The following is a 27,966-nucleotide window of genomic DNA, read 5'->3' as shown; positions in this document are numbered from 1 at the left end:
TGAGGCTTAGCACGGGGCTGTAGGCTAAACAGAAAGCCCCACAGCCAGGATGCGTTCTGGTGACTCAGCAGACGCTCCAGAGCAAGTGATGGGACAAACTCCATCTACTGGAAATACGCATTGGCAAAACTAGGAAATCACAGCTCTTCATACAGATCACAACGAATTGCACACACACTGGATTCAGTTAGTCATTAGGCTCCTAACATGCTATACAATCTTTCTGTATGGATTTTTTATTTTCTACTGCGTAGAACTGTATTTATAATACAAGGCAAGAGGACACAAGAGTCGATCTCTCAGGGACTGTGGCCTGCATAGAATTTGGAAAGAAAGTCTTTAGGTTGCGGGGTTTCCGTCTCGTGGAAATACCTCATGATGTGAGTCCTTTGCTTCCACACATGGATGGTTTCTTGAAGTTCCATTTTTCCCTGCACACAGACAAAATAATTTTAGACTAATTCTCAATTAGAGCCCAAATCTAACTATGAAGCACTACGAAAGGTATTTGAATGCACTTAGAAACGCCCTTGAGATAGCTACATCAACAGTTCTGTACTCCTAAAGGCTGCCTGCATCACCTATGCTGTCACACAAATATATACATTGCTCCTGCCTTGTGACTGTACAGCTTCATGTCTTGTTCTAACAAGTCGCTTGTCTCTACAGTACAGCTTCCCAGCCCTGTGGAATAGGCAAGGGAACCTTCTTGGAACTTCTCATGTTTCTCTCATGACTGGCACCCCCATAAAATTCTACACCACATTCCCAGATTTCATGCACCTCTAATCTTTTTAGTAGTGGCAAGTTAGCTGTGAAACCAAGCAAAACTGCTGCTAGGTGCTTTGCCCTGGTGTCTCTACCACAGAGGTATCAAACATAACTTCTTCATGACCCTGGTCTAGGAATTACTGTACTGGTTTCAGAGGATAGCAAGGCAGCACGGGGCAAAACGAGACTGCCTGGAATTGTCACCTACAATATTATCTAGGGTTTTCTTTCCACAATATTTTACTCGTGTAAAGACAAGACTATCTCTTAAGTGCAAGAAATGCAACAGGTGAGCACAGCAGTCCTCGACTGAAAGCTTTCTAATGCATTAGAACTGCAGAGGTCTGTTTTGAACTCTTGCCCCTCTCTTGGCATGCTGATTATTACGTTGAACCAGACAGGCCTCTTAGGCCTGAGACACGACCAGATGTGTTACAAAGGTGGGGTGTTCTGCCACCCAAAGCCAAGTACTGCGACTTTAATGGATGTTACAGCATTGGTGAAGAAACCCACGTCCCAACATAAGGAAGTACTGTAGAGAGTAGAAAGGTCATATTTAAGGATAAACTAGCTAGCAGCATCTTTCTCCCCTTTCTTTGCCATTGTTTAAAAAAAAAAAAACCCAAACCCCAACCCAACTAGAAAATATACGCCAACCCAAAAAACCCACAACAAACTGCCAACAAATGTGGTATTTAACTATTGTTTTGCTTCATACACTTTCTCTTTTAAATATCTATAATCTGGAAGAGCCAGTACACTGTGTGACAGACATCCCCATTCTAGCATCTCTGACTTAGTGAGCTAAGACCCTGCTCCTCGGCACACTAAAAAGCAGCTTGATCCCTTATCAACAGGTTTGTTGACAGAGATAAACCAATTTGGGCTGCAAGAGACAACTCCTCCTTAGCACAAGCTGAAATGAAACCGTTCCTCTCCTCCACCACATTAATTATGGACTCTCACATTCTCTGCTGCTTCAACAAAAAGGGAATAACTTGTTTGTACCTTAATAACCAGCATGTCTATCACCCGTGGGTCTGTAACGTGGGCATTCTTCATGAACATCTCTCGCACCTTGTTACGCCCCTGTTTCACCGTGATGTCCAGCTGGTATAGGTGCACTACGACAAACACAACACCCACACAGGCCATCTGTATTACTTCTCATTATTTTTCACTGACAACATGCAACTCAGCCATATGAAACACTACACGGTCATTCTTGCAATGCCTGCCAGCTTAATACGATCGAGGCACATGACCAACAGCCACAGTACCCGTCCCAGTGCAGTTTTAAGGAAGCAGGCAATCATGCCACACACCCCCGTTCTGGAACGTTATAGCTTAATTTCTCTTTCGCTTAGCTAGGAAAACCCAAAGACAAGTAAGGAAATGAGGAGACGGGGGTTTCCTGCCCAGACCTCCGCCAGCGGAGGCAAGCGGGCAGGCGGGGGCCCCACAACCCAGCAGCCGCTGTCAGGCCCCAAACAACCGCGTCTCCTTGGCCCACACGCAGCGGGGAAAGGGCCCCGAAGGGACCCCGAGGGTAACCAGCACCACCGACGGGCCCTTTAAGAACACCGCGGGGTGGCCGTCCCGACCTTGAGCTGTGGCCCCCGCCCGCGCATGCGCCGCTCACCGGTGTTGGGCACCTCGCGGTACCAGGCCCGGTACAGCTCTCTCACTCTCCGCTTCGCCTCGCCCAGGTCCCGGCTGAAGATCGGCTTCACCAACGCCGCCCCCCTGCCCGCTACCGACATCTTGGGGCTGCCGCCACCTCAGCGACCCTCCGGGCGCCGTATCCCGCCCCCTCCCCGCTGCCGATAGGACCGCGCACCCGGGCGGCGGCACCCTATTGGTCCGCTGCCCTGCCACTCCAGGCCCCTTTTGCCGGCAGTCTCTCCTCCCATTGGTCAGAAGAAACTCCAATCACAGCTGGCTGCGCAGCGCACGAAGAGGGCGGGTGGGCGTGTCCGCGGTGTACTCCGCCCCCGGGGCGGCGGGGCGTGTGCAGCCCGGCTGGAGCCGGGAGGGGAGGGCGCGGGGAGGGGTACGAGGAGGGGCGGGGGTAACCCCGCAAGGCTCCTCGGCGCCCGGGGCGGCCTCCGTGGAGAGGGCGCAGTGCGGGACTGCCGCAGGCCGGGGGGGTCACCTGCAGGGGGACAGGAGGCAGCAGAGCACTGCTCAGCAGGGACCCCGTTCTCGCAGCCGTCGTGCCTGCTCGCAGCCCAGCACCAGCTGCGGGGCTTGTACGGCCGTTTTTGGCTTGGAGAGCTTGCTTTCCGCCTCCCCGTTACCAGTGCTAGATCTGTGTTGTGCAACGGTGACCTCTTTGTCCCCTTTTGCCCTCCAAAATGCCACACCAGCTAATGTTTGCACACGAAGGTTGACTTTGAGTGCATTCTTGCATGCTAGAAAAAAACAGTCCTTACTCTTGGTATAGCCACACGGTTTGTCCAAATACGTGAGTGCTGGAAACCTTTCTGTTTGAAGTGTAGTTCACTGAACCCCCAGTGGCAGGGGGTTGGAACTAGATGATCTTTAAGGTCCCTTCCAAACCAAACGGTTCGAAAACCCTATGAAACCTTCACTTTAAAAACATTTATGCGTGTGCTGGTAGCCATAAACCCAGACGTGTTCAGTGCGGTGTCATTGAGCCAACCAGAAGAGTAACACTGAAAGGATCTTGAAAACAACAGGTCGGTTGCTGACTGTAATTGGAGAAATGTCAAGCGAGTAGCCAAGGCAGGTGTACAGCAGGACTGTGAGACAACCACAAAGAAGAGGGGTGAGAAAGATGACTTTTATTCTTTCAGACTATCTTGTAGATGAAAGGCATAAATGTGCAGTTCCTGCAAAGTAAAACTCTTTTAACAGCAAGATTAATAAGCATTTACATAAATCAATGATTTTCATAACTTCCAAAATTACTATTAGAAATCTAGATATGAATGCATGAAACGTGCCCTCAGAGACCTTCTTTTACTAGTGACTACGCACAGATGCTCATTTATGCTATGGTCATGTCAGCCATGTGGTTACAAAGCAGCGACTGATCTAATCATGGCCACATCTTAACACCTTGCAAAACAATTTGTCAGGAATATTGCAGGAGGAAAGGCAGCTCTGAAATCTACAACTGGGCTCCCCTGGGCACCAGGCAGAGGCACACGCTGCTGCGTGGGGAGGAACACGCTGCGCATGGGAGGCAGTGTGGCTGGGTATGCAGTGAGGCTAGCAAGGAGGAGCACAGGCCACGAGGACCTTAGAGATATTCCGAGGTTGTTTTTTGTTCCTAGAACTGGCAAGACCCCAGGGCTGTATTTTACCCAGGATAGCCTTGGTTTTTTCAATAAACTAATTCAGGACTAATAATTCTTTCAGCAGCTGTGCACTCAGGGAACTGCTTCTGCAATTGATGAGAGCCCAAAGTACAGCAGAGCTGGCTAATGAGGCATATATGTACTTGCAGGTTTGATCATAGTTTATAACGTGCTATGGCTGTCCCATTCAAGATCCAGGTCTGGAATTAAAGAGGTCTTGAGTGGAACCTGGCATGGCCCTGCCTTAGACCTTCAGCCTTCCTGACGCAGTTTACATTGGTGGAGGTGTGTGAGTGAAAGGAGAGCGGTGCACATTCATCTTGGGATAGCTTGTACCAGGAATGGGTATGGGGAGCTCGTGAGGGCAAAGTGACCATCCTCCCGTGGCCTGGGCTGGTCTTTGGGGAGCACAAAGGTGAATTTCTGCAGGAGTGTGGTAAAGAAGATAAAGAGCTCCATCCTGGCCAGCTGCTCCCCAAGGCAGACACGGTGACCTGCAAGAGAGGGAGGAGTAGAAAAGTGTCCGTGAAAGAGGACATTAAACCGCACTGGAATTGTGGCAGGAGGAACAGGTCACTCCTCCTGCTGTGCCTCTGGCTTCCAGCTGGATCCTTCTCTCAGATTTACCTGCTGAGAAAGGCAGGAAGGCCTCTGGCTTCACAAACTGCCCATTTGCATCCAGGAAGTGTTCAGGGTAGAACTCATTTGGCTTCTCCCAGACAGCCTCATCCTTCAGCACGGAAGACAAGTTGGTGACGATTGTCGTCCCCTGCACTCCTCCGCAAGAGGAAGTAAGTTATGTGAGAACAGCAGCGTTATCTTGACACCATGGGTCCGTGCTGATCCCCCTTTTGTCTGTTTCTCCCATCGACTAGCAACCATCATTTGGTGCTTCAGAATACGGCACCAATCTCCTCCTCAGTATGTTATTTAAACAGAGGTAAGGCAGGCCACTTTTCCAGTGAGGTGTGATGCCTGCCCTATGCTCTGAAGCATCTGAACTTCAGCAGTTGGTATCTTCACAAAGGCCATTGCATGCCAATGTGGATTTTGTGGTTACACAGTTTGTGGTTACACAGCCTCTGCTTACCAGATCCTCCTGGACTACTTGTGTAGCCAGAGAGAAAAAGCTGACTGACTGACTTCAAAGCCCACCTTTCGCAGGGGCCATAGGAAATTGCAAAGCTTTCCTGTTTCACGCGTCAGTGTTCTAAACCAGAGGAGATATTGCAAGGTTGAAAGTAAAATCCCAGGCTTGCATTACTGCCAGGGCAGCTGCCCGGCACAGTGACAGTAGACTGAGTGCCAGTGGAATTTGAACAGGTTCAGAGATTAGAGTTGTAACTACTACCATCCCAGGAAAGCCAGTAAGCTGGAGCCCTGTGCCTGCAGTGAGCCTGTGAGGCTCTGTGACTTTCTCCCTCCAACATGGACAGTGAGTATCACAGCTCATCAAGAGGAAAGCAAACCTCTGCACTGAGCTGCCACTGCAGTTGGGTTCCCACATAACCAGCTCAAACCTAGAGCACAAATGTGACCATCTGCCTGGATTTAGCATTTCAAAATGCCCTACTTCAGTGTTCACCAGTGATTCTACTTTGGGTCTGGAAGTGCACTGCTGCAGAGTTGTGTGGGGTCACCCACACCCCATGCCTGGTCTGCACAGGGAGAGGATGCTGCATTGCCTATCTGGTCACGGTCACCTTGGGAATGAAGAAGCCTTGCAACTCCGTGTCCCGGTACGTCATGTGAGGTAGTCCAATAGGAACAATGTCCCCAAAGCGTTGCGTTTCGTGGATCACAGCGTTGGTGTAGGGCATGTTCACTTGGTCCTTCATAGTGGGTGATTGCTCTCTACCAATCACTTTATCAATCTCTGCTTGGACCTTACCTGGAATAAAAGCAGCTATGGAATTAGAATGCCCTTACATAAACAGGAGGGGGTGGTACGAGCTGTAGGAAGGCTGGCAGCATGAGATTGTAGACACCGACTGAAAGCTGGACATGCAATTAGAGAAAGCAAGAGAAGCTAGAGGGGAATGCAGTTGTTTTCAGTTGCTCAGAGCCATCTGTATAACTATTCTTTGTGCACAGTGTCTTTAATAAGGGTCTTGTCACTTGGTGTGCTACCTTACCCCTTCTCTATGCAGCTGAAAGGGTACCTGGGCATGTGGCAGTAGAATATTAAACAAGCTGAGCATCTATCCCAAATACTGGAAGGAGGTTACCCTGGCCACTGAAAGTCCCCAGGTAGCCTGCAAAATGAAGGCTAGAGCGAACTTGCCCTTCCAACTACAGTCTTTTTAGCAGGGCTTCCCCACTGCCAGAACAGCTATGTTTGGGAAGTGTTTCTCCTTGTTTCTGCTAGACCAACTATCGCCAAAGCTGTTCCTCATTGCAAGAGCCCCAAACCATGGACACTCGTTCAGACGCCACGCCTCTGCCTGTCTTCTGACTTACTCTGTATTTCCGGGTGGAGAAGCATGTACAGTAGTGCCCACCGGAGAGTGGTGGAGGTGGTCTCGGAACCAGCTGCAAACAGGTCTGAGGTCACCAGACGAAGGTTGTTATAGTTGAAACCACTCTTTTCAGCCTCCTTACCCTGTGGAGGGCAAACAAGTGGGTGATAGGAGCTGGGGTACTCACTGGCTGAGAAGACCATTGTTCCAGAGAAGTACTGAGAAACACTAGATCCAGTTTTGCTGACCAAGAAGTTCACTGGGGGGTAGAGCACAATACAGACCGTGGTCTCTGTGTGACTGATGTACTTTGCTAACCGTGTTACCTCCTGTATTTGAAGGTCACTGGCCAGCTCCTGTGTCCTGAGAGATGAAAGCTATGCTTGCCTTCAGGACAGAAGTGAATGCCTTGTGCTCTCAACTCAGACAGACAGCATCCCCCCACCACTTGCCACGAGATCTTCCCCCAGAGGGGGTGGAACACAGTTACTGAGGTTTGATCAGATCATGAAACTCACACAGTAGAAAGGAGGCTGCATTGATGTGACAAATGCAAAATGGGCAGTATCTTGAGTGGGTTCTCTATAGCTGTGCATTACAGATTGTCTGCTTCTGCCCTGCAATTTTCTTACAATTAAAAAAAAAAAAAGAAAAAAGAAAAAAGATCAGGGTATTATTGCTGCCTATTAAGTCTGCAACACCAGTTTCAGCAAAACTGGTCTGTCATCCAAATGCTAATTGAGCTCAAATTTGTCGGCATATGAGATATGACAAGCTCTCTGCATGAGTTCATCTGCTTGTCTTTCCTAATCCTCTTTATACTTTCCTTTCCTAGGGACCAGCTTCTGTTAAGTTATTCTGTATACTTTGATGCTGTTGTAATATGGGTAGCAATTAATAAGGCATTAAAGACTCAGCTGGTACTCCAATAAAAGATCTCTGTCAAGGGAGCTATGGGGCTGACCCAAGTTAACCCAGTAGGATTTATCAGACTGGCTGATCAGGGGACCTTAGTGACAAGAGGAAACATGGTCAGGCTCATGTCCACCCCCAAATAGTGCTGCTCAGTGCAGAGTAACTAACGTAGGTCACATTGCTCTGCCTGTACGTGGACGGGAGGTGCCCAGCGCCCACAGCACAGCAGGGTTTGTTATGCAGAGCAACAGTCCAGATTGAGGACTTGGATGGTGGAAGCAATTTGCGAGCTGAATTTGCTACTATAGCTCATCCGGCACTTGAAATTTAGTGAATGCACGTGTAGAAACATGTTGTGGATGGATGGGCTGCTGAAAGTACCTTTGATGTCATACTGACTTCATGCCTGATTGAATCAAAGGGAAGACTCCTTTTAATTTCAGTAAGTTCAGATTTCCCTTCATCTGATCTGTAGGGAGCCAGGTCTTAGCAAGCAATTCAAAGAAGCACATCTCAGAGGAGATGCTGTCTTTCCAAGTCATAACTTGCTTTAAAAACAGGCTGTGGACTAGGCAAAAAGCCAGTCTGTTGCTGCAGTTTTGTAACCAGTTTTGGGTCAGTCAATTGTCAAAGCACTGGTGTATCCAGAACCTTGCATATTCACCTGTTCCCTGGTGCAAACTTGGAAATATCAGTAAATTCTCAATCATTGCCTTTTAAATGCCTTCCAAGAGCTGTGGGCTGGAAGAAAGGGAGTTGCTAGACTCTGAGGGGAATGTGAAGGCAGAAAGTGGGAACAAGCATCAGCAGATAATATGGCCTCTTAATAAAGCAGGTTGCAGCACGAAGAAGTTAACACTTTCTCAAGATAAAACATGGAATTAAAAGATAGGAAATAGTAAGAGGGTTTATACAGCTTTATGAGGAAAGTCAGCTTCTATCAATGAGCTTATATAGGCAGAAGAATTGCCCCAGAACCTGAGGGTCTGCTGGCATCACCCTACCTTCTCCATTTCCTTTAAAAATGCATCAGTGAAATCTCGGATGTTAGCAGGGTTCCAGGTCTTCATGTGCTTATCTATGAGCACATCTATGAAGTCCATGAATGCTTTTTGCCCTCGAAATACTTTCTGTGGCACTCCAGGGATACGCAGCAAAACAGGCACCACGTTAAGAAGCTGAGGTGTCAGAACCAAAGGGAGAGAAGATATTATGTGATACAGAAAGAATAATAATGAAAGCTCAAGCAACCAAGGGCAGCTTCTTACAGAACATACTGTGGTCTTGGTTTACCTGAGGCAGGAATCCAGTTTCTTCATTCAGGAAGTTTTCAAACAAGTGTAACAGCTTCTTGAATGTCTCGTCACCATAGTCAAAGCGCTCTCCATAGATGGTGGTGCAGATCACGTTGCAGACAGCATTATTGACAAGAAAACGTAAATCAAAAGGATGGCCTAAAAATGGAAGTGGAGACCAAGCAGTGAAGCTAAGCAACACCAAGCCGTTGGACCTCAGCTGTCAGCCACGAGAACAGACAAATGCCTCCTTCAAGCCTTGTACAGAAAAAGCTAACAAGCCACTGCAAGTACACATGCATCATACTAGGAAGTGAAAATCTTCTCATCTCCTTCCACTCTTTGGTTGATCCTTGTTTAGAGGAGCAGACTCCACAAAAAGCTGACTTGCAGCGTAGTTCTGCGACTTGACAGATAACCTTTGCTTTGTGTTCAGGTGACAGGTGATGTAATGTGAAAACGTTCAGCTGCACTTCTATTGCATGTGATAATATCAGTATGTTCCACTGAACTTCATAAAGGTAATAGTTACACAGCTCTAGGAATGATTATGTGTTTTACCTCTTTATAGCTGTTTATTTCCCATTTGTTTGCTGTTTCAAAGGAGCTAGTGTTACAGTAGCCCTACTGTGTGAATTAGCAGTGGCTTCCAGGTAAAGCAGGTGCCTAATGCTTATAGACGAGAAACACTGCATGTGTTTAGGAAGAGATCGATCCAGGTTGGATCAAGCCTTGGGTGACATGGTTTAGTGCGAGGTGTCCTGCCCATGGAAGGGGGGTTGGAGCTAGATGATCTTAAGGTCCTTTCCAACCCTGTTCTATGATTGTATGAGATCACTGCTTGCAAACAAGAGTGGCTGTAGTATTACTTCTCTCTCTGCATCACTGTGTTGCCTTTTTCTGTGATTTCTCCATCCTTCTGGATGTGACAAACCTTCTTCAGCATTAACTGCAGCACACAGAAATCGAGCTTCCTCCGTCAATTTCTCCTCCAAGGATTTCTTTCCCATCCCAAAGTTCCTCAAGGTAGACAGTGTGAATTTCCTTAGCTCCTTCCAGACATGCCCGTATCTTGCTACAACAATCCCTGGAATTATGGATGAGGAAGAAATGTCAGGATCTCTGACCTGCACATCAAGCAAAGTTCACTAGAGAACAGCAAACGTGAGTTTGGAGGCACAGGTCTGTGTGGATAAATTAAAGGGTCTGATCTTGTACAGCTTGTTCATACAGCAGTTTTAAATCAGGTTACTGCACCTTCATGTGCGTTGTGTATGGCTAGTGAAGGTGGAGAGGGCATTCAATGAGAGCAAACGCTGCTAAGGATAAAGGAATCATTCCCCAAAACCATTCAGCATTACACCCTTAGCTTGTGTGAGCTTATGCCACTGCACAGCAGCCGAGGATGAATGCTGGATAATGCTCTGTCTTGGGAAGAAGTTACCTTCTTTTCTTGTGACGATGGCACACACACAGTGTGTGAGCATAAGCACTAACCACTGCGTGTTGGGAGCTAGCAGCTCCAGTGCTGACAGGGAAGTTGTAGTACTGATAGTGTCCTAACATTGCTGCAGAGGTGTGTGCTAGCACCTGGAGCTGTACTACAGCCACTAAGGGGAGCTCCTTTTTATCAAATCTGATTTTGTTGCCACCAAAGCGTGGCAGGCATACAAAGAGGTTGACCAGAGGGACACACCATACTGAGGAAACCTTCCATCTACCCAGTCCTCCCTGTGCTAGTGCCAGCAGAGAATGTCCATTTCCAAGGGACTTGCCTTCAGATTTATCTCCGTAGCCCAGATGTTCGTACATTGGCAAGTATGGCCGGTCAGCAAAGTCCTCTGATCTGTGGACCAGGGCTTCCTTCACTGTTTTGTACCCATTCAGTACTACCATGTTGGTCCAGCAGTTCTGGAGACTGAAGATGTTTCCAAACTTCTTGTGAAGCTGCCAAGATAAAAAAGTATGTCCCTGTAAAAGAGCTGAATGTAACATCAAAAGTATCACCATATCCTTCCTTAGAGCCTTTACTTTCTGGTGATTTTTGACATGCTTTTATTAGGAAACCTTCAGCTGATCTTTAGCCTTTGTCTTTGTAGTGCAACAGCTCAGGGCAGTGCCAAACAGCAGCTGTAGCAGGGATCAATGCTCTGTGAGCACAAAGTTTTAGAATACACCTATCCAGGCCAAACTGCTGCTGTGACCATTAAGCAAGTCTTTTGGACTTTGTCTGACAACACAAGGTCAAGGACCTTTATGAGGATTTTCAAAGGCTGCATGCTCCGCAAGGAATTATTTCCTAATACTTGTATTCATCTTTATGTGAAAGACAAGTTTTGAGTTGGTCTGCTTCTGCTATAAGGAAATATTGACGATAAGCTGATAGGAATTGTATTTTTTTTTTTGAATATGCATTTGTTCCTAAAAGATCTACCCAGAACATGGTTCCCAGAAACATGGTTGGAAGAGGCAATTCAACACTGGAATTCAGGTCAACTTGCTCCCCAGAAGGAGCATACACATGTAGTATGTGCTGTGCCTGTTGTGATCTGTAAGAGACATAGTGCCCACAGCAGGATGGCTGCACAGGTAAGTGTGTCAGCCGTACACTTCACTGTGGGCTCTTGCCGTGGAGCTAAGTCCCCTCCAGGTAGACAAGCCCTTTGACTGGTCCTAGACCCCTGGGAAGGCAGGTCGAAGCTCCCCTGCTAGTCAGCAACACTGAACAAAGCACTCGGGAGCGTGTTGGTGGAAGACAGCGCAGTAGTAGCAGTGCCCCACAGAGTGTGCTCTGTTTTCTTTCTCTTCTTTTCCTGTCTTCTTTCTTTTTTTTTTAGTTAAAAAGCTGAATGTCTTTATTTCTGCACTGTAGCGATGCAAGGAGCTGAAGTACTTAAGACCGTATTTGTAGGGGGGCTGGAAAGGGAATTAGCACTTTACCGGCACTTAGAAATACATCATTAAAAGTGATTAGTGGTCAAGAGATTGTGGTGAGCATGACCCTGACGTAACGTGGTTTGCAAGCAGTAATCTTTTGGACTGTGTGCAAGGAAATAATACAAATGCTATATTTAGCATTTATATATTTAGCGTTTGGCAGATTTTGGACAGTGTTGAACGATGCCTTCCTAGAAGAAAGGTCTTCAGAGTTTGCAGACTGAAGCACAAAACCCCTGTGGTGTATCAGCTGCAAGCTGTGCTGGGCTTTTCCTTTGAGGAAAGCTAAGCCCTGACTTTCAATAGGAACACTAGCGAGAGTTTGGGCATCGCTGCTGGGGCAAATCCTGCAAGCTGATCCCTTTAACTGAAGCTGTCGTATGCCTGTAGGTGTGCTTAAGTAACTCACAGGGAAGTCTGCCGTTCCCACAGCCACATCCCCAGCCCACAGATTGTCTTCTCTTGTTTGTACATCTCCCTGTTCCCTTGCCCCCACAGCTGCCCATGTTTTAAGTTGGTGGCCAGCTTTACAGCAGAGCAAACGAAGTCTGTCACTGGGGGCACGACAGCATCTCCCACTGAGCTCATGCAGAGATCGGGTGGTGTTGGTGTGTGATTATCTATTTATCTGTGTGAGCCAGGTCAGTCCTTAGGCAGTGACGTGCTTTGCCTTGGGCTTTGGAGAGGGCATTGTCCTTCAGCTTTGTGCAAAGGTAGATCGCGCCAGGGCATCCCCACCCCGCCTGGACCCATGGTTGTGTGAGGGGCGCTTCATCATGGGGGTCAGCACTGACCTGGTTGAAGGAGCGCTGGGGGTTGTGAAAGTCAACGCACAGCATGGTCCCAACGAAAGGCAGTGACACTGGGCCTGGGGGGTAACGGCTCCACTTCCTCCTGCGCTTCATGAAATCGAAAAGTAAGGTAAAGACTGTTAGAAAAACTCCCAGGACAGAGAAGCTGCTCCAGCAGGATGACAGCTGGGACGCCAGCCACAGAAGCAATGCCATTTCGTAGCCTGTCTGCCCCTCGGTCTTCCTCCTTTCACCCAAGACTGTTTCTGCCCTCTCCTCTCCTCTCCTCTCCTCTCCTCTCCTCTCCTCTCCTCTCCTCTCCTCTCCTCTCCTCTCCTCTCCTCTCCTCTGTTCTCTTCTGTTCCCCTCTCTCCCTGCAGTTGCTGCACTCTGAATGTGGGACTTGGCTCAAACCCATAGCTCCTCCTCTGCTCAACTCAGCCTTTGGGGAGGGCCATGCCTCCTCTTCCTCCTCCTCCTCCAAAGCCAGAGCTCAGACGCCTCTTTGTCCCTGCCGGTGGCAGTTCCTGCACTGTTGCCCTACGTGGCCTGGGTGAGGTCCACGTGCTTGGGTGCCCTCTCCCACAGGCGAGGTGGGATCACAACAAGCGACCCCGTTTTGCTGCATTCCCATGGGGTGATTTTGACTTTAAATCTGTGTCGCTGCCTTGTTTGTACAGACGAGTTGTGGGAGAAGCAGTTCCAAAGCACAGATCACCCATATTTCTGTTTGCAGGGCTGAGGATTTGTTCCATTGGAACCTGAGAAAGCTCAGGTTAGGTCAAGCTTTCTGTAACAGAAAGCACTTGTCACAGAAATTAGCCTAAAATGGTGACCTGAGACTTTAAAGGTCCTTTGTGTTTCTGGCAATAACAATCTTTATCCAACTCCAAATGTCAGTCAGCACAATGACCTTGATTTTTGAAGTATACTGCTCAGCTACAAGGGAGAAAGCACATGTATTGCAAGAAGCCTCGTGTTTCCAGCCTTTGGGGCAGCAGTAATGCAAACGCAGTTATGGAGACAGCCAAAGTATTTCCTAAAGCAGCACAGCTGCGTGCTGCTGGCATCTCCGCCATCTGAGATCAATAAAGCTCACTCTTACAACAGTTAGTTCTAGCTAAAAGGAAGCAGTAAAGCCATCACAGTTTGATCTGTGATCTCAGCGTGATCAGAGAAAAGCTCCTAATGGAGCAATTGCTGCAGCAGTGATGGAGAGCTCAGACTGCAAAGTGATGCACCTGCAAAGCCTGTGCAGCCAGCTCTGGTGTACAGCCAGGGCCTCCAAAAGCCCCTTGCCCAAAGAGGCACCTGAATGCTCATGATCTCTGCAGGGCTCCCCTCAGGTCCCCTCACTGGAGTCTCTGCAGCATGATCCTGCATGTCCCTTGTGAAAGCATCATGACTAAGGGCTCATCTCAACTATTTGTAAACAAACATATGCAGCATGGGAAACAACCAGGGGAATTACCAGCCTCCCCCTTCCACCCCCAACAGCAGGATAGTGATTTCATCTGGATTAGAGAGACATGGTGGGATAGTTCACATGGGTGAAGAGCTGCCATAGACGGACACGGTCTCTTCAGGAAAGTCAGGCTGGAAAGGGTGAGGAGCAGTTGTGCTTTATGCAGAGGAATGCCCACAGCTTTGCCAGGGGACAGGTGATGAGCCAGCTGAGTGCAAGGAGAAGGAGGCAAAGCAACACAGGCAATGTTGTGTGAGTTGCTACAGGCTACTTGATCAAGGAGAGGAAGTCAGTAGAGTCATCTCATACAGTCACAGGCCTTAGGACTGAGTCAGGGGTGTGCTCTAACAGGAACAGCTGTATGGTCAGGCACAATCCAGATGGTTTCTGGAGCGTGCTGAAGTCTGTTTCTTGACACAGGCAATCAAAACAACGAGGGGAGGTGCTCTGCTGGGTCTGCTGTTCACAGAAAAGGAAGAATTGGTCTGGGACATGGTGGTCAAGGGTAAGTTTGCCAGCACCAGCCCAGAAACCTGGAATGTTACATCCTGCAAGACGTCAGCAGGACAAAGAGCATTACTGCTCCTGCCTTCAGGAGAGGAGATTTCACCTAGTTCGGGGTTCTGCTTAGCAGGATCCCAAAGAGAGCTGCCCTGGAGAGCAAAGGGGCCCAGGACAGCTGGTTGTTCTTCAAGGGCAGCCTTCACAAAACATGAAAGCCATGCATGTGATTTATTAACCTGACTTTGGCAAAGCCTTTAGCACCATCTCCCACAGCATCCTGGTAGCTAAATCAGTGACATACAGACTGGCAAGGTACACCCTAAAGTGGGTGGAGGATTGTTCAGACTGTGGGGCTCAAAGAAGTGAGATCAGGGGTACAGAATCCAGATGGTGGCTGGTCACTGGTGACATCTCTTACATATCCATACTGGGGCTGATGAAGTTTAACATATTTGTTAATGGCCTGGATGATGGGACAGAGTGTGCTGTTAGGAAGCACAGTCTGGGAAAGCTAATGAGAGCCAAAGTATGTCTGCAGCTCAGTCTGGGATTCTGTTGGCTTCTGAGTACCCACCGCACTTTGAACACCTCTGCTGTGAGCTCTTAGGAGGCAGAGCTGCAGCAGTCCTGTGCTCAGGGGACTGTCTGTCTGGAGCTGGAGATGCCTGAATGCCAAAAGGTGACCCAGGGGTTCCTCTCACACTGTTTTTCATGACCCATGCACTCAGATGACAAGTGAAAAGGTGGGAAATGTAGTCCCAAGAGTGCCAGTGGACATTTGCTGGCCACCCCACGGGTAAAAGGATATTACCCTGCCCGTTTCAATTTATTCTGAGCTCCACCTTCATGAACTTCAGCTGAAAAATATCCACCTGGGTTCTTCCCGTTTGGCTTGTCTTGGCTAGAGCCAAAGGCTGTCTGACTCCAGTAACTCACCTCCAGGCTATAAGAGGATGGGTGATTGGAATTTGGGAAGTGGATTTGCTTTTGATGAACATCACCCTAGAAGACCACCAGAAGACTTCAGCTGCTTTTCATCCCGTGGCTCAGCCTTGAAGTAAGGTGACAAAGCTGCAACCTGAGAAATGCACATACACACAATTTAAACCTTTCCAAAGGTCTCTGGGTAAAGGATCTTTTCCTCTACCCCCTTCAAGCTGCAGACTAGACAGCTCCTCCACTTTTGGCCAGTAGCAGGGACTGCCAAGGGACTGCTAAGGGATTGCCAAGGGACTGCCAAGGGATTGCCAAGGGACTGCCATTCCTGCAGAGGACTGGAGAAAGTGCTGCAGCTTAAGCGATTTCAAAAGAACAGTTTTCAAAGCAAGCAAAGAAACAACAGACATCAAATTGTCCGAGAAAGAGAAAGAGAAAAGGGTAATTCTCCTTCTGAAGAGTGTGAGATGTTAATTTGTGTTTCTTTTCAATAAAGCAATATTTTGAGTGATTTTCAAGGCAGAGAAAAGCCCCTCCAAACCCATCCGTACTGATTGTAGCTGCCTGCAGCCCCGCTGTGCACCTCTTTGACTGTGCACAGTCAGTTAGGAGATGAGCTGAGTGAGGTTACAGCAGTTGTATGCGGACATCGCCATTCTTTGACTGGAGACCCTGCAATACAAGCAGAAGGGCAACTTTAAGAAAAAAGACCGTTAGTAATACTGCAAAATGAGGCATCCAGAAGTAAGGTAACGCACCAGCTGCCTGCGCAGTTTTAATGGAGCCTTTTTGTCTGTATGTTCCATAAGGTCGCTTTTAATTATGATCTCATGGTATTTTTTTCTTTCTGAAGGATGCTCCCTTTATTCAGTGCGTAGGATTGATGATAATCATTTACTAATCCTGTTTTAATTATAGTATTTGATTTCAAAGCCTATTTTGCCACCCGCTGTTCACACCCTCCCCGTAAGGGTGGTTTTGGTGGGCTTTTCCACAGGGATCATCAGTGAGTGGCTGCATGGGTTCAGAGCAGGCAGTCTTTTGTACTCACAGCATCCCTCTGAGGCGTCTCTAATGGAGAAAATGGAAACGTAAGAGCAGATCATCTCCTAGGTGGTGGTACCTCATAGGAAAAGCCTAGAAGCTGCACACAGAGCTCTCCAGGACCTGTGCCCAGCTCCTGGTTGGCTGGGGTTGTAGGCACCGCAGACATGAAGGTCACAGATTAGTGCCTCTCATGAAAACTGCTGTTTTCCCAGCATCACATACTCGTTCCTTTGCAGAAATGTGGTGGAAATCCTTCAGTGGCCGAAGAAACACTCTTCCTTCTCTCCCTCTTTGCTTCGAGGCTGGAGCCAGCCAGGAGGCACTGGTCTCGTAACATGTATATTTCCTTGAGCCTTCAGAAACCTTTCATCCAAATCCCAGCAGGGAGAGTGCTTTCCTCTTAGCACCATTAGATGGATCCAGACCTCAGCAATGTTTCATTCTGGAGCAGCAAAATCTCTTGGAACAACAAAAATGGTCAGCGTGCAGCCCACTGCTCTTGTTCCCTGGCTGTCCATCCCCCCAGCTACAGCAGAGCTGGGGCTGGTGAAGACACCAGAAACTCCTCCTCCATGTTGACCTCTTCTGAGCCCAGAAAATAGGGTCTCCAGGTCTCCCACCCAGTCTCAGGCAATTTTGGACCTTACTTCACCTCCTTACTTCATCCCACCCATTACCTTTTGCCTGTTTTGCCTTCACTTGGATGCCCGCCCCCCCCCCCCCATCCCAACCACTTCAGTGCTGGAAAGGGGCAGGGGAGTGCGGAGGAGCCCAGCTTCACACTTGTCATTCACCTTGCCAGCCACCAGCAGCCAGCAGCAACCACCACCTGCTCCCTTCAGACGTCTCTGGGGAATTGGAGCCGAAAAACTGAGAACTCCATCAAGCACACGCAAAGCGGGTTCTCAAGTGCTTGTAACGCTGCCAAGTTTGAGCACAGTTTGAGAGCTGGTGCAATGTGTCTTCCTAACAGAAGGCTGCCTCCTGCCAAATTCCGGGTGCAATGCTTCAAAGCATGAAACTGAGAAAGGGAAATATCGCCAGAAATTTTTCTAATGGGTTAGGAGGAGGTCGGATAAACAATGGGTTTCTAAGAACGATGTTAGCCGTTAGAAAGGGATTAAACCAGTTTTGGCTGAGTGTTCCCAAACAAATTTAGCCTGAGACACAACCCCAACTCAGGAAATCTTTGTCTCAGCCATTTCACTGTGACTTTCTTGGCCTTCAGATGGGGTTTTATACGTTGGAAGTACTTCTACAGCCTTAAGATGGACTGTGTTAACAGCTTGTTTGTAATAAAGCAGTCGGCAGAACCGAAATAGCCAAGTCTTTCATAGTTACTGTTACTATGACTTACTGCCAGCCTTCCCACATTGCAAAGAAACCTGTTCTTCAGTCTTTTCTTCTTTAAATTCCCCATGGCTTCCTACCCTTTTCCCTACATCAATAATAGCAGCCCACCTATCACCAAAGTGAGTGTTGGTTGGACTCTGCTTCTTTCACCCATCTTCTAATGGCACTCCATCCCACTCCACCTCATCCCACTCCTCCTCATCCCCATACATGTCCCTTGCTCTTAAAGCACATTGAACTTGGTACCAAAGGCAAGGCAGGGCCCCATGTGGCCAGCCGGAGCCATCCCTGCAGACATTCAAGGCCAGGCTGGACGTGGTTCTGGGCATCCTGATCTAGTTGAAGATGTCCCTGCTCATTGCAGGGGGTTGGACCAGGTGAGCTTTGAAGGTCCCTTCCAACCCAGACTGTTCTATGATTCTATGATCGTTCACCCCAGAGAGAAAACTCTGCGCTGGTGCCATAACCTGTCGAGGAGCCAGGCCCTAGCGACCCCTGTGAACAGCTTGGCAGTGCGAGCTGGGCTGTTGCTGCAGGCGTCAGCATCTGGATGAATAAAGCAGCCACCGAGTGGCTTGGTTTTAGTTGCTGGATTCCAGTTCAGATTCTCCTACAGGCCTTAATTCCTCAGGCTAAAACGTTCCCACCGTTACTTTAACCTGAGTTAGCCAAACAGCTCGGCACACACAAATCCTAACCCCAGCACAGAGAGGCAACAAATCAGGGTGCTGTTCTGCGCAGGTCGCGGTACCAGAACTGGTCTAAAATGCCTCCTGAAGATACCGTTCAACCTCTGTGATGTGGCCAAGCCCCGGGGAGCCGCCTGCTCTCCCAGAGGACGACTGGCAGCAGTTGCCTTGACTCACACTCTGCTGTGAAACTGCCAGAAAAGCATGGCTTACGCCCCCGATACCACGGGCTGTTGATTTGTCTCAGCTGCTGGGTTTGGTTTCTTGTTCCTTCAGCTCCTCAAGAGCTGTGAATGTATTGCTTTTCTGTTCGCTTTTGGGTTAGGACTAGTACCACGGGGCTTTTCTTTGCTGAAATGAGAGCATCCCGGGGAATTTTGTACAAATCCTGTTAGCATTGTGGGTTTTTTTCCATAAGAGATGCATTTAAATCCATATGGGGAAACTCATGCTGCTTTCCTGAAACGTGAGCTCACTGGGACACCGTTGGAAACAATAAGGTGATTAAATCCATTTGGAACTGGTTTGGAAGCCAAACAGACAAAAAGCATCTTGGTTCATTTTCTGCTGTTGATTTGCCCCGCGAGTTAGAGGCCCGACTCCGCTACCTGCTACCTCAGTTTCCTTGCTCATAAACTGTGTTTAAGGGTGTTGTTTACCCGGTTCTGATAAAGCACCTACAAATCAACATGCAAAGTACATTAATGAGCACTGATGTCATAATTATTAGAGAGCAAAGAGGCGGATGCCAAAGGGCACAGAATAGAGGTAGAAAAAAGGTAAAACATTAATCTGAGCCCTCGCGCTTTCCGTCATCTATCTAGGAAACATCTATACTAGGAAACATTGAACTACGATCTTTGTCTTCTGGCAGAGGGAGTGTTTCACAGGGAGCATTTTACTGCTGTTTGTGTGGTGGAAGGATAGCTGGGAATGCTGCTGTTTTCACAATTAGGTCCTCAATTCAGTTCTTTATGAATCAGAATCCAAAGGGAAGCTAATCTGTCTAAAAAGAGAATAGCATTTTTCTGCTGTGCTTGTGGCACTCAGGAGCAGACAGAATAACCTTGGGTGATGCTGTCTTCTAGTAGGCAAGTCAGATTTCAGGTTACAGTGATAATTCTCTCTCTTTTCACTCCAAGCTCATTAGCCTGTTTCTGATGGCTCCTGAACATCCCTGGCTTCCCAGGAAAGCATTCAGAGCTGTGTGTGCTCAGCGCATCTCAGAAAGAAGAGATGAAGAGAAGCAATACACCTAAACCACACTTGCTGTCACAATTTCCTTCGAGTCAATAAAGGCAGAAGTGACTATCTCTGTTCACGTCACCTTCCTCCCGGCTTGCTGGCTGTGATTGCTCCAACCGTGAAAGTAAAACTGTTCTTGTTCTGGTAAAGTGGTACATTATCTACTTTGTCCATTTAAGCGTGTGCTCAGGGTGATGCCGCAGCGGTTATTTTGGCGCATGCCGTTAGCTCCTGCCCCACTGAAGTCACAAGCCATTTTCAACATTGTGAGCACAGGCTGTCGGTCAGCTCAGGATCCCTTTCCTCCCCTTGTGCCACCACATTCGCACAGCTCTTTTGTATAGAGGACCTTGTGTTAGCTGACCTGTCGCTGTATGATGAGGTGTGCGGACATCAGCCTCTCAAGCACTGTCTTTTTGTGTGGTTGCCTTGGGCTAGGTCTGGTTGACACAGTGGACCCTACAGAAACAGTAGAGCAGTCCCTAGTCTGGGGCCTCACTGTGCTGGTCCCTACTGAGACACAACAAGGGATTTCTGCAGGGAAACTCAAACGCAGGGCATCAAACACAAGCAAACACCTGAGTGAACCGAACCCGGTCACTTTTGCCACTCTGAGTGCAGACCTCGCTCCATGGCACTCGCAAGGAAGCTGCAGGCAGAGCCACACTGCAGTTTTCTCAGGTTTAAAGGACAGTGACTGCAGGCTCAGGACATTTCATAGCGTCACAGAGCCAACCAGGTTTGAAAAGAAGGACCTTTAAGATCAGTGAGGCTGTCCACCTGCTACCCCAGCACTACCCAGGCCACCACGAACCCATGTCACTGAGAGCCTCATCCACACAGTTTGTGAACACTTCCAGGGACGTGACTCCACCACTGCCCTGGGCAGCCTGTTCCAATGCCTGACCACCCTTTCGGTGGAGAAGTTTTTCCTAATATCCAGTTTAACCCCCCGGCCGGCGCAGCTTGAGGTCATTTCCTCTTGTCTTATCACTTGTTACCTGGGAGAAGAGACCAGCCACCTGTGCGCTCCATCCTCCTTTACATCAACGTGGATGTTTGCTATAGCTGTTGGTTAACCTCACACAGCACCGAGGACAGGCATTCGCTGTGCCTGGGTGTGTGCACTGCAGGCGGTAGGAAGTACCTGGAGCTTGGGGACATCATGGGCACATATGAGTGCCATGGAAGGGACAGCACTGGGGATGTGGTTTCCCTTGCCACAGTAAAAGCAGCGTGAGCCTGAATGGAGAGCTTCCCATGCCTGCTATGGGGCGACAGCCAACGGATGCTCCTCCAACCACTAAACACCACATAGCTTCTCCTGGCAATCTGAAAAGAAACAGCCGAGGCTTTGGTCAGAACAAACTGGCACAAATCCCAGCAATCTCAATGCTCCCATCTTTGTCCCAGACACCTGAGGAGCTTCGAGGGGCAGGAATTAATAATGGGAGAAAGAAAAAACAGTGACTGATGGAGAAATCCAAGGGGAGAAGGGAAGCAGTGGAAAGACAGCACGGCCTGGAGAGCAGGCTGTCACTGACGAAGGCACATGTACTAAGAGGCCAGGCTTCACTGCAGCAGAAAGCGTGACTGCTGCTCACTGGGTACAAACTGGTGATTGTTCTGTCAAGTAATCCACGCTCTCCTGAACCATGCCCTTTGTTCAGCAGTCCATTAGGGCAGCAGCAGATGATGAGTGGAACAACTTACAGTGATTCCACTGAGAAACTGTAAAAAACTTTAACGGCAAAAATAAAACCTGCCTTTGTCCAGCATCTTTTCCCCCCAAATGATCGTTAATCCACTTAAAATTAAAAAAATACTCAAACACATAATTCTGGCGATCCAAAACCTCTGATAAGGATTGCCAAGAGCACAGGGTTCATTATTTGCTGTTTCCATGAATAGCACAGTGTCAAGCTCTCGCTAAAAGTCTGTCGGGGGTTTATCTGCGCTTACTCTGTCAGTATAAACAATGGCTTGAATACAAGTCAGCGCGGAGAAGTTTTTATCAGTGTGCTGGAACGAGAAGCTCATCATGTGTTACTATGACAGTGAAGCAGGTTGTTGATGTTTGGTTTCTCTGTGAAGCTCCTAATGATAGTTTCTGCCTCACGGATCCGAATGTGCATTGGAAATCGGAATGTATGTTTTATTTCTTTAAGAGCAGCAAACCTACAAATAACTCTTTTGGTTTGAAACACTGGCTCAGCTACGCTCACAGTTTGATTAATAACAGCGACAGCATATGGAGTGAAATAGAAATTAGAAATGATGGGAACGCAGGCAAGATCTTTCTACGGAGTGCTCAGCTCGTCGGTTACCTTTGGAACTCCATCCCTAATGATCCGTAGGTTGTTGTTGCCAATAGCAGTTGCTACAGTCTGACAGCGATGCCAGGTAACAAGCTTGTTTCTCTGCATTCGTTTTCGCATTTTCTACAGCTGTGAAATTGGGGGTTTGCGCTCAGAAATACTGCATCAACAGAAATACCCACAGTCTTTTGCCCAGGAAGCACCCATAAGCAGTGGAAGGAGCAAGAAGCAGAGCTGGGGGCTGCAGCAAGAACTGAAAAGCAAAGTATTTTCTCTGTGTTGTTTCAGCTGGCCAAAATACCGAATGGATGCCTAAAGACATGAGGCTGCCAGGCTGGGGTTGTGAGAGGGACAGCGATGACACAGGAGGTGTCTGACCCTGCTCCCCTCCTCCCGATGGCAAAGCACTGAGCTCCTTGACATAAAGAAGCTCTCCACCTGCAGAGAAACAGCAGCTTCCCAAATGCTGACCAGAGGGCTCGTGCTCGCAGCCCAGAGCTGAGCACCAGCGATGAGCAGGGCTGAGGAAGGCAGGAGGAAGGAACGGGTTTGCGGTAACAGCACATTAAAAGATGTTGTGTTGCTTAAAAGCATGAAAACCTGGAAGCTGTGAAAGCCACGTCACACGCAGAGATGGCAAACCTTAGTGCTCCTACAGGCATGTGAGGTGCATGAGTCAAAGCCTTTCTGCAGCTCCCTTCTGATTTGTGTCACTCCAGGATAAGACACGTTGGTTCCTATGCAGAAAGAGGGAAAGGCCTAAGACAAACTCTTAATTACTTTACACTCTTCATTGCCTGTTCCAAAGTCCAAAGCTTTTTGATTTGTCTTCACTGTGTTTTGAGCTAAGACCTAATATCTGGGATAGTCCTTGTACTTGGGATTAGAAATCCAACAACTGTATCTGATGCTACCTGTTTTCCTGCGCAGGTATTACAAGTTAGATAGCGAAGGGTACCTCCTGTGGTGACAGCTGTGTGTCAGACGGATCCTACCCCCTCAGTGTACCTGTGGAAGCAGAGTCCTGACTCTGCACACCTTGCTGCTTGTGGTGCCTGGAGGGAAAGGTGATGTGGGGGAAAGCTGCCTGCCCCAGCCAAGCTGCCTCCTGCAGGCCTGCGTGAGGGTGAGAGCCGCTGCTGACCACGCTCTGCTCTCCTGGCTGGTTGCTCCAGGCAAGCAGGGTGCCAGGTTCAGCCAGGAGCGCAGCGCGATGGGAAGGCTGCAGATCACAAAGAAGTCAATGAGCAGTGAAGTTTGCCACAGAAAAGCATCCAGAATGCAAATGCAATGTGCAAACCCATTCATACCTCTTGGCTCCTCTGAACCACGGGAAAGGAGTGTCTGGCCCTGAGCTCTGGTGCACAGCACAGGCCGCCTCTGTGCCTGCCCGTACCAGAAACGGGTGCTGCAAAAATCTGCTCTCGGAGAGAAACCTTCATCTTCTGCCTCATCTGCTCCAGCTCAGGGGTAATTTAGATTCAGCTGGTGCTACCTGAGGGGAGACTGAGGTGAGCTCTTAGGCAGAAGCTCTTCCCTGTGAGGGTGCTGAGGCGCTGGCACAGGCTGCCCAGAGAAGCTGTGGCTGCCCCATCCCTGGCAGTGCTCAAGGCCAGGCTGGACACAGGGGCTTGCAGCACCCTGCTCTAGTGGAAGGTGTCCCTGCCCGTGGCAGGGGTCGGAACTGGGTGAGCTCTGAGGTGCCTTCCAACCCAAACCAGTCTGGGACTCTGTGATTCTGCCCTGCAGGTTGCAAAGGGCGGTTTCTCAGGAGCCTGCAAACCCAAGAGGTGTCTGAAACGCCGCTACACTTCTCCATGCGAGCCGTGGAGCAGCCGCAGGGCTCATCGAAAGCAGAGTAACCGCTTTATGCCGTGCTCAAACTGCCGCGACCGGCCTGTGGCCAGGCCCCACCTCCTCACCGTCTGTCCCCCAGCTTAACCCGTGCCCGGGCTCTGCTGCGGTATGAACCCGAGCAGCCTTAAGGTGGCAGCACCGGACAGCCCTCACCGCTGGGCCCCTGCGGGCCCCCTGAGGAGCAGAAGGACCAAGGGCTGGAGGGCAGCGGTGCCCCAAGCTGGAGCAGGCAGGGGAGGCTGCACAGGGAGCTCGGGGCTGTGAGAAGCAAAGGGAAACTCCTTCACACCTCACGGGTCGAGGGGAAGGTGGCTCAGCAGCCTGAGGAGCGCCCGCGCCAGCAGGGATGGAAAGCTGCTGCCGCCTGACAAGCTCCACGTGTGCGGCCTGGGGTCTTGGTCCTGCTCCCCTCAAGCAGACTGGGCTTGACTGAAACCAGGGCAAAGAGCTCTGGTCTCCGAAGCGTCAGCCCCAGTGCCAGGTTTGCCGGAGACCAGAAGAAAAGCAAGCGGGGGTTTCAGTTAGAAAGAAGTTTCAGTTAGAAGAAGTAAGGCCTCGAAGATGAAGGCTTTTCCAAAGGCTTCCTGCAGGCAGTGCTCTACACTCCCTTTTCCTCCTGGCTGAGGAGGGAGGGATCATGGCACAGTTCCCTGCAGGAACGGGGTCCAGCTGCACCAAAGCCCTGCGGGTGTGCTGCATTTCAGGGTTAAACATTGAGCATTAGAAGGGATCCGTGCAGATTGGCTGCCCTGACTTGTGACACCGACATGAACTGCTGCATTTGTAAGCAGGAGGGAGCCACGTTCTTCTCCAGCCTGCACGGGGACAGGCAGGAGGCCACTAACAAGCTGCAGCAATGGGAACTGTGATTCCATAAAGGAGGAAGTGGTGCTCCAGGGGAACGGCTCAGCACAGGAATGAGGGCGCAGAGAGGGAGTGGAGGCTCTACCCTGAAGGTTTATCAGGACCTCACTGTGCACAGCCTTGGGCGACCCAATGCAGGTCTGAGACCGGCCTTCACTGAGCCATGAGAGAGACCTGCAGAGATCCCGTGCAGTCTGTTCTGCAGGCTTCCCAGCTGGCTTTCAAACGTGAATGTGAACTGCAGGCAGAAAGTTCCCCTCTGTCCTTTCCGTAATAGCCATGGCTGCTGGGCTGGGGTTGCTGCTCACAGGCACGGGTTGAACTCCTATGTAACTCTTGATCTGGAGCACGTCTACCTCTGCGATCTGTGGAGATTTCTGCGGTTTTGGAAAAATAAAAAGCAAAGCTGAAGAAATATAGAATAAATTTACTGATCCTATTGAAAAAAAAAGGAGAGAGAACCCCCCCCCCCCCCCGAATTCTGAGATTTCTGGCCTGCCCCAATGATGCAGACCTGTGACAGGCCAAAAACCCTACTGGAGAAGTTGCTGAAGTGTAACAGCACTGAAATAGCCAGCAGCTACCAGGGGAGTAACCCCTGGGCGAGCCTGGAGGTGCTGGGGCTTTGTGTCTGTCTGAGGAACAGAGACCAGCTACAGATGCCCTTGGCTGCACCTCAGGGTCAGAAAGAGGGCTGGGAGATGCAAGTTCCTGCATCCCAAATCCTTAGGGCTGTCATTGCAGAACACAATCCTTGAGCGACCCCAAGATGGGTTACAAAAGGCAGGATGAATTACCTGCAAGCCACACAGGCAAGCACACACAGAATACCCAACAGCAATGTAAAAGATGGAGGAATATAATGACAGAGTCTTGAGAAGCCTGCCATAATGAACAGAAGCGAGGATGAAGATGGCTCAATCTGTTCCCGCCTGTTATGAACTCTCAGGTGCTTTTTGAATCACAGCGCCACGAGGCTCTCCAGAATGACTAGGGATACTTGTCGCTCTGGCAATTACAACAGCCTGAGCTGCACAGGCGGCTGTGTAAATCAAGCTCAAATCCTTGCCGGCAGATGAGGCAGAAGGGAAAGTACGGGAGGTTGTGGTTTCTTTGCCTCCAACGTGAGTTGTTGTGTGCCTGTTAGAAGCTTATTTCAAGGATGGGCACTTAGGAAGTTGTGGTCTGAAGGTACAAAGCCTGCTTGTTCAGCTTGGAGAATAGCAGGCTCAGGGATGACCTCAGAGCAGCTTCTGGGGCTTAAAGGGGCTACAAGAAACCTGGAGAGGAGCTTTTTACGAGGGCACAGTGACAGGACAAGGGGGGAAATGGCTTTAACCTGACAGAAGGTAGATTTAGACTAGACATTAGGAAGAAGTTATGAGTGTCCCAACACTACGAGGGTGCTGAGGTGCTGGCACAGGCTGCCCAGAGGAGCTGTGGCTGCCCCATGCCTGGCAGTGCTCAAGGCCAAGCTGGACACAGGGGCTTGGAGCAACCTGCCCTAGTGGAAGGTGTCCCTGCCCGTGGCAGGGGTTGGAACTGGATGAGCTCTAAGGTCCCTTCCAACCCAAACCAGTCTGGGACTCTGTGATTCTTACAGCAAGGAAGGATCTTATTCTTTCATGAACACTGTCCGTTTCCTTGGGCAGAGGCACAGTGCCTCAAGGGAGACTTGGAATCGTGGCATTTAAGTGCCCCCTGACCTCATGACAGAGAGCGGCTGTGGTTTTTACCATTCCCACAAAAAGTCATGCAGTCTCTTTAATGAATATAAATGTCCAGTGTTCAATGAATATAACATAGCTGTTTCTCAGCTACTGAACCCTGTTCTCATGTATTTCCAGTCATAGGCATACACTTACGAACCAAAAACGTAAGGACATATATCCTTAAACCCCACAAATCCGTATATCCTTAATGCACCTCGTGAAGAAAAAAGTGGGTCAGCAGGGAGCTGTCGCAAATAGGCAGATAGGAAGGCTGTTAGGACAAGCCCCAGACTGGTCCTTCCTCTTGCACTGGAAAGGACAAGAAAGGAAAGCTCCACCAGACCCTTCACTGAACACTTGACTGCAGACCGCGAGGGCTGTTTACGTTTTTGATCAGGTGCTCTCAAAGTCCAAGTAACTCCAATAAAGGCTAAAAATGAGGGGCAAATCTCTCCCTCTGCAGAAATAAAGGTTGCACAGGCAGTTCTTTCAATCAGCTCAAATGAAACCCTAGAAAATGAGCACCAACCTCCGTGTTCCATGGTTTCTGTGGGCTGCTGTTGACTGGAGGCAGAAAACCAAGATGATGTGTGTGTGCTTTGAAGAGGCACCAAACAACCCCAGTGACCTGGCCAATGTTTCCCTTTTAAGTACAACGGAGACTGTCCTCTATTTGGAACAACCATTTGGATGCAAAAAGGTTGTTCTGCGTTAAAGAGCTGACTTCAGGGCTTGTTGCTTTGTAGTCTAATAAATGGCAAAGCATGAGTTTGGTATGGTACCTACCCAGACTGTTCTTCCAAAACTCACACACACGCAGCTCCCCATGGAACAGATCAGCAGGAGCAGCCACCTCCACTAGTGACAATACCAGGCCTTTGGGTGCCTTTCTGGTGGTGTCAGGTCCCCTCCGCTAATGTTTTAGCAAGAACAAGCCCCAAGAACAAACCTTCTTCTACTGACCTGTCATTTCTTCGTGGCTCCTTCACACAGATAGGCTGCTCTTTTCTCACCTTTCCTTATTTTTGAGAGGAACTTTGCACCATAAAGCTGTAGTCTGACCCTCGTCTCAGGGGTGAATCCATCAAATGCAAGCGATAGGCAGCACTTCAGCCCAATGGGGCACTCTCCAAAGCAGAATTTGTCTCAGTTACTGGCAGTCTGCAGTCACTGTTGCCAATTATTAGGGATTGGGATCAGTTCTAGTGATTTACACTCTAATTTGTTCATTTTCTGATTTGTTCATTTTCTAGACTGCAACAATTCCACACAGTCCAAAAGGATGCACCTTCCTTCCCCCTTCTTCTGAAGCAACAAACCACAAACTCAGTGTTTGCGAAGTCCATCTTTTACATTTGTCATAAGGAATGCTTAAATTTCTGCTGTAACAGCACCTTTTCCGAGTCCTTTGTGTTTCTGTGGCAATGTGCTGCTGTTGTTTTTAATGAGTTGTGTGGCTGAAATAGGCCACAATGACTGCAG

At 49.1% G+C, this 27,966-nt stretch overlaps 2 protein-coding genes across 2 annotated transcripts; both read right to left on the bottom strand.

The window, feature by feature from the left end:
• Positions 1-220: 220 nt before the first annotated feature.
• NDUFA6 (NADH:ubiquinone oxidoreductase subunit A6) lies at positions 221-2,589 on the bottom strand. Its single transcript, XM_065676917.1, has 3 exons — positions 2,414-2,589; positions 1,780-1,895; positions 221-431 (listed from the first exon to the last, which is right to left on the bottom strand). The coding sequence occupies exons 1-3, from the start codon at positions 2,532-2,534 to the stop codon at positions 300-302; spliced, it is 369 nt and encodes a 122-aa protein (XP_065532989.1). The 5' UTR covers positions 2,535-2,589; the 3' UTR covers positions 221-299.
• Positions 2,590-3,563: 974 nt separating this feature from the next.
• LOC136013263 (cytochrome P450 2D17) lies at positions 3,564-12,826 on the bottom strand. Its single transcript, XM_065676905.1, has 9 exons — positions 12,498-12,826; positions 10,542-10,713; positions 9,701-9,853; positions 8,770-8,925; positions 8,476-8,654; positions 6,558-6,699; positions 5,801-5,988; positions 4,725-4,866; positions 3,564-4,591 (listed from the first exon to the last, which is right to left on the bottom strand). Exons 1-9 carry the CDS (start codon positions 12,708-12,710, stop codon positions 4,413-4,415), a joined length of 1,524 nt encoding a protein of 507 aa, XP_065532977.1. The 5' UTR covers positions 12,711-12,826; the 3' UTR covers positions 3,564-4,412.
• Between the last annotated feature and the right edge of the window lie 15,140 nt (positions 12,827-27,966).

The sequence above is a fragment of the Lathamus discolor genome, chromosome 1, assembly GCF_037157495.1.
Source record: "Lathamus discolor isolate bLatDis1 chromosome 1, bLatDis1.hap1, whole genome shotgun sequence".
Lineage (NCBI taxonomy): Eukaryota > Metazoa > Chordata > Aves > Psittaciformes > Psittacidae > Lathamus > Lathamus discolor.
This window is presented reverse-complemented; position numbering and strand designations above follow the sequence as displayed.

What these genes read in the sequence shown, in the direction of transcription:
- LOC136013263 (XM_065676905.1), bottom strand. Translation starts at nt 12,710, where the DNA reads ATGGCATTGCTTCTGTGGCTGGCGTCCCAGCTGTCATCCTGCTGGAGC. An exon ending in TGAAGAAACTGGATTCCTGC is followed by an intron (nt 8,655 to 8,769) that starts CTCAGGTAAACC and finishes TGGTTCTGACAC; the next exon opens with CTCAGCTTCTTAACGTGGTG. An exon ending in AAGGCTTCTTCATTCCCAAG is followed by an intron (nt 4,867 to 5,800) that starts GTGACCGTGACC and finishes GGAGGAGTGCAG; the next exon opens with GGGACGACAATCGTCACCAA.
- NDUFA6 (XM_065676917.1), bottom strand. Translation starts at nt 2,534, where the DNA reads ATGTCGGTAGCGGGCAGGGGGGCGGCGTTGGTGAAGCCGATCTTCAGC. An exon ending in CCGCGAGGTGCCCAACACCG is followed by an intron (nt 1,896 to 2,413) that starts GTGAGCGGCGCA and finishes TGTTTGTCGTAG; the next exon opens with TGCACCTATACCAGCTGGAC. An exon ending in TAGACATGCTGGTTATTAAG is followed by an intron (nt 432 to 1,779) that starts GTACAAACAAGT and finishes GTCTGTGTGCAG; the next exon opens with GGAAAAATGGAACTTCAAGA.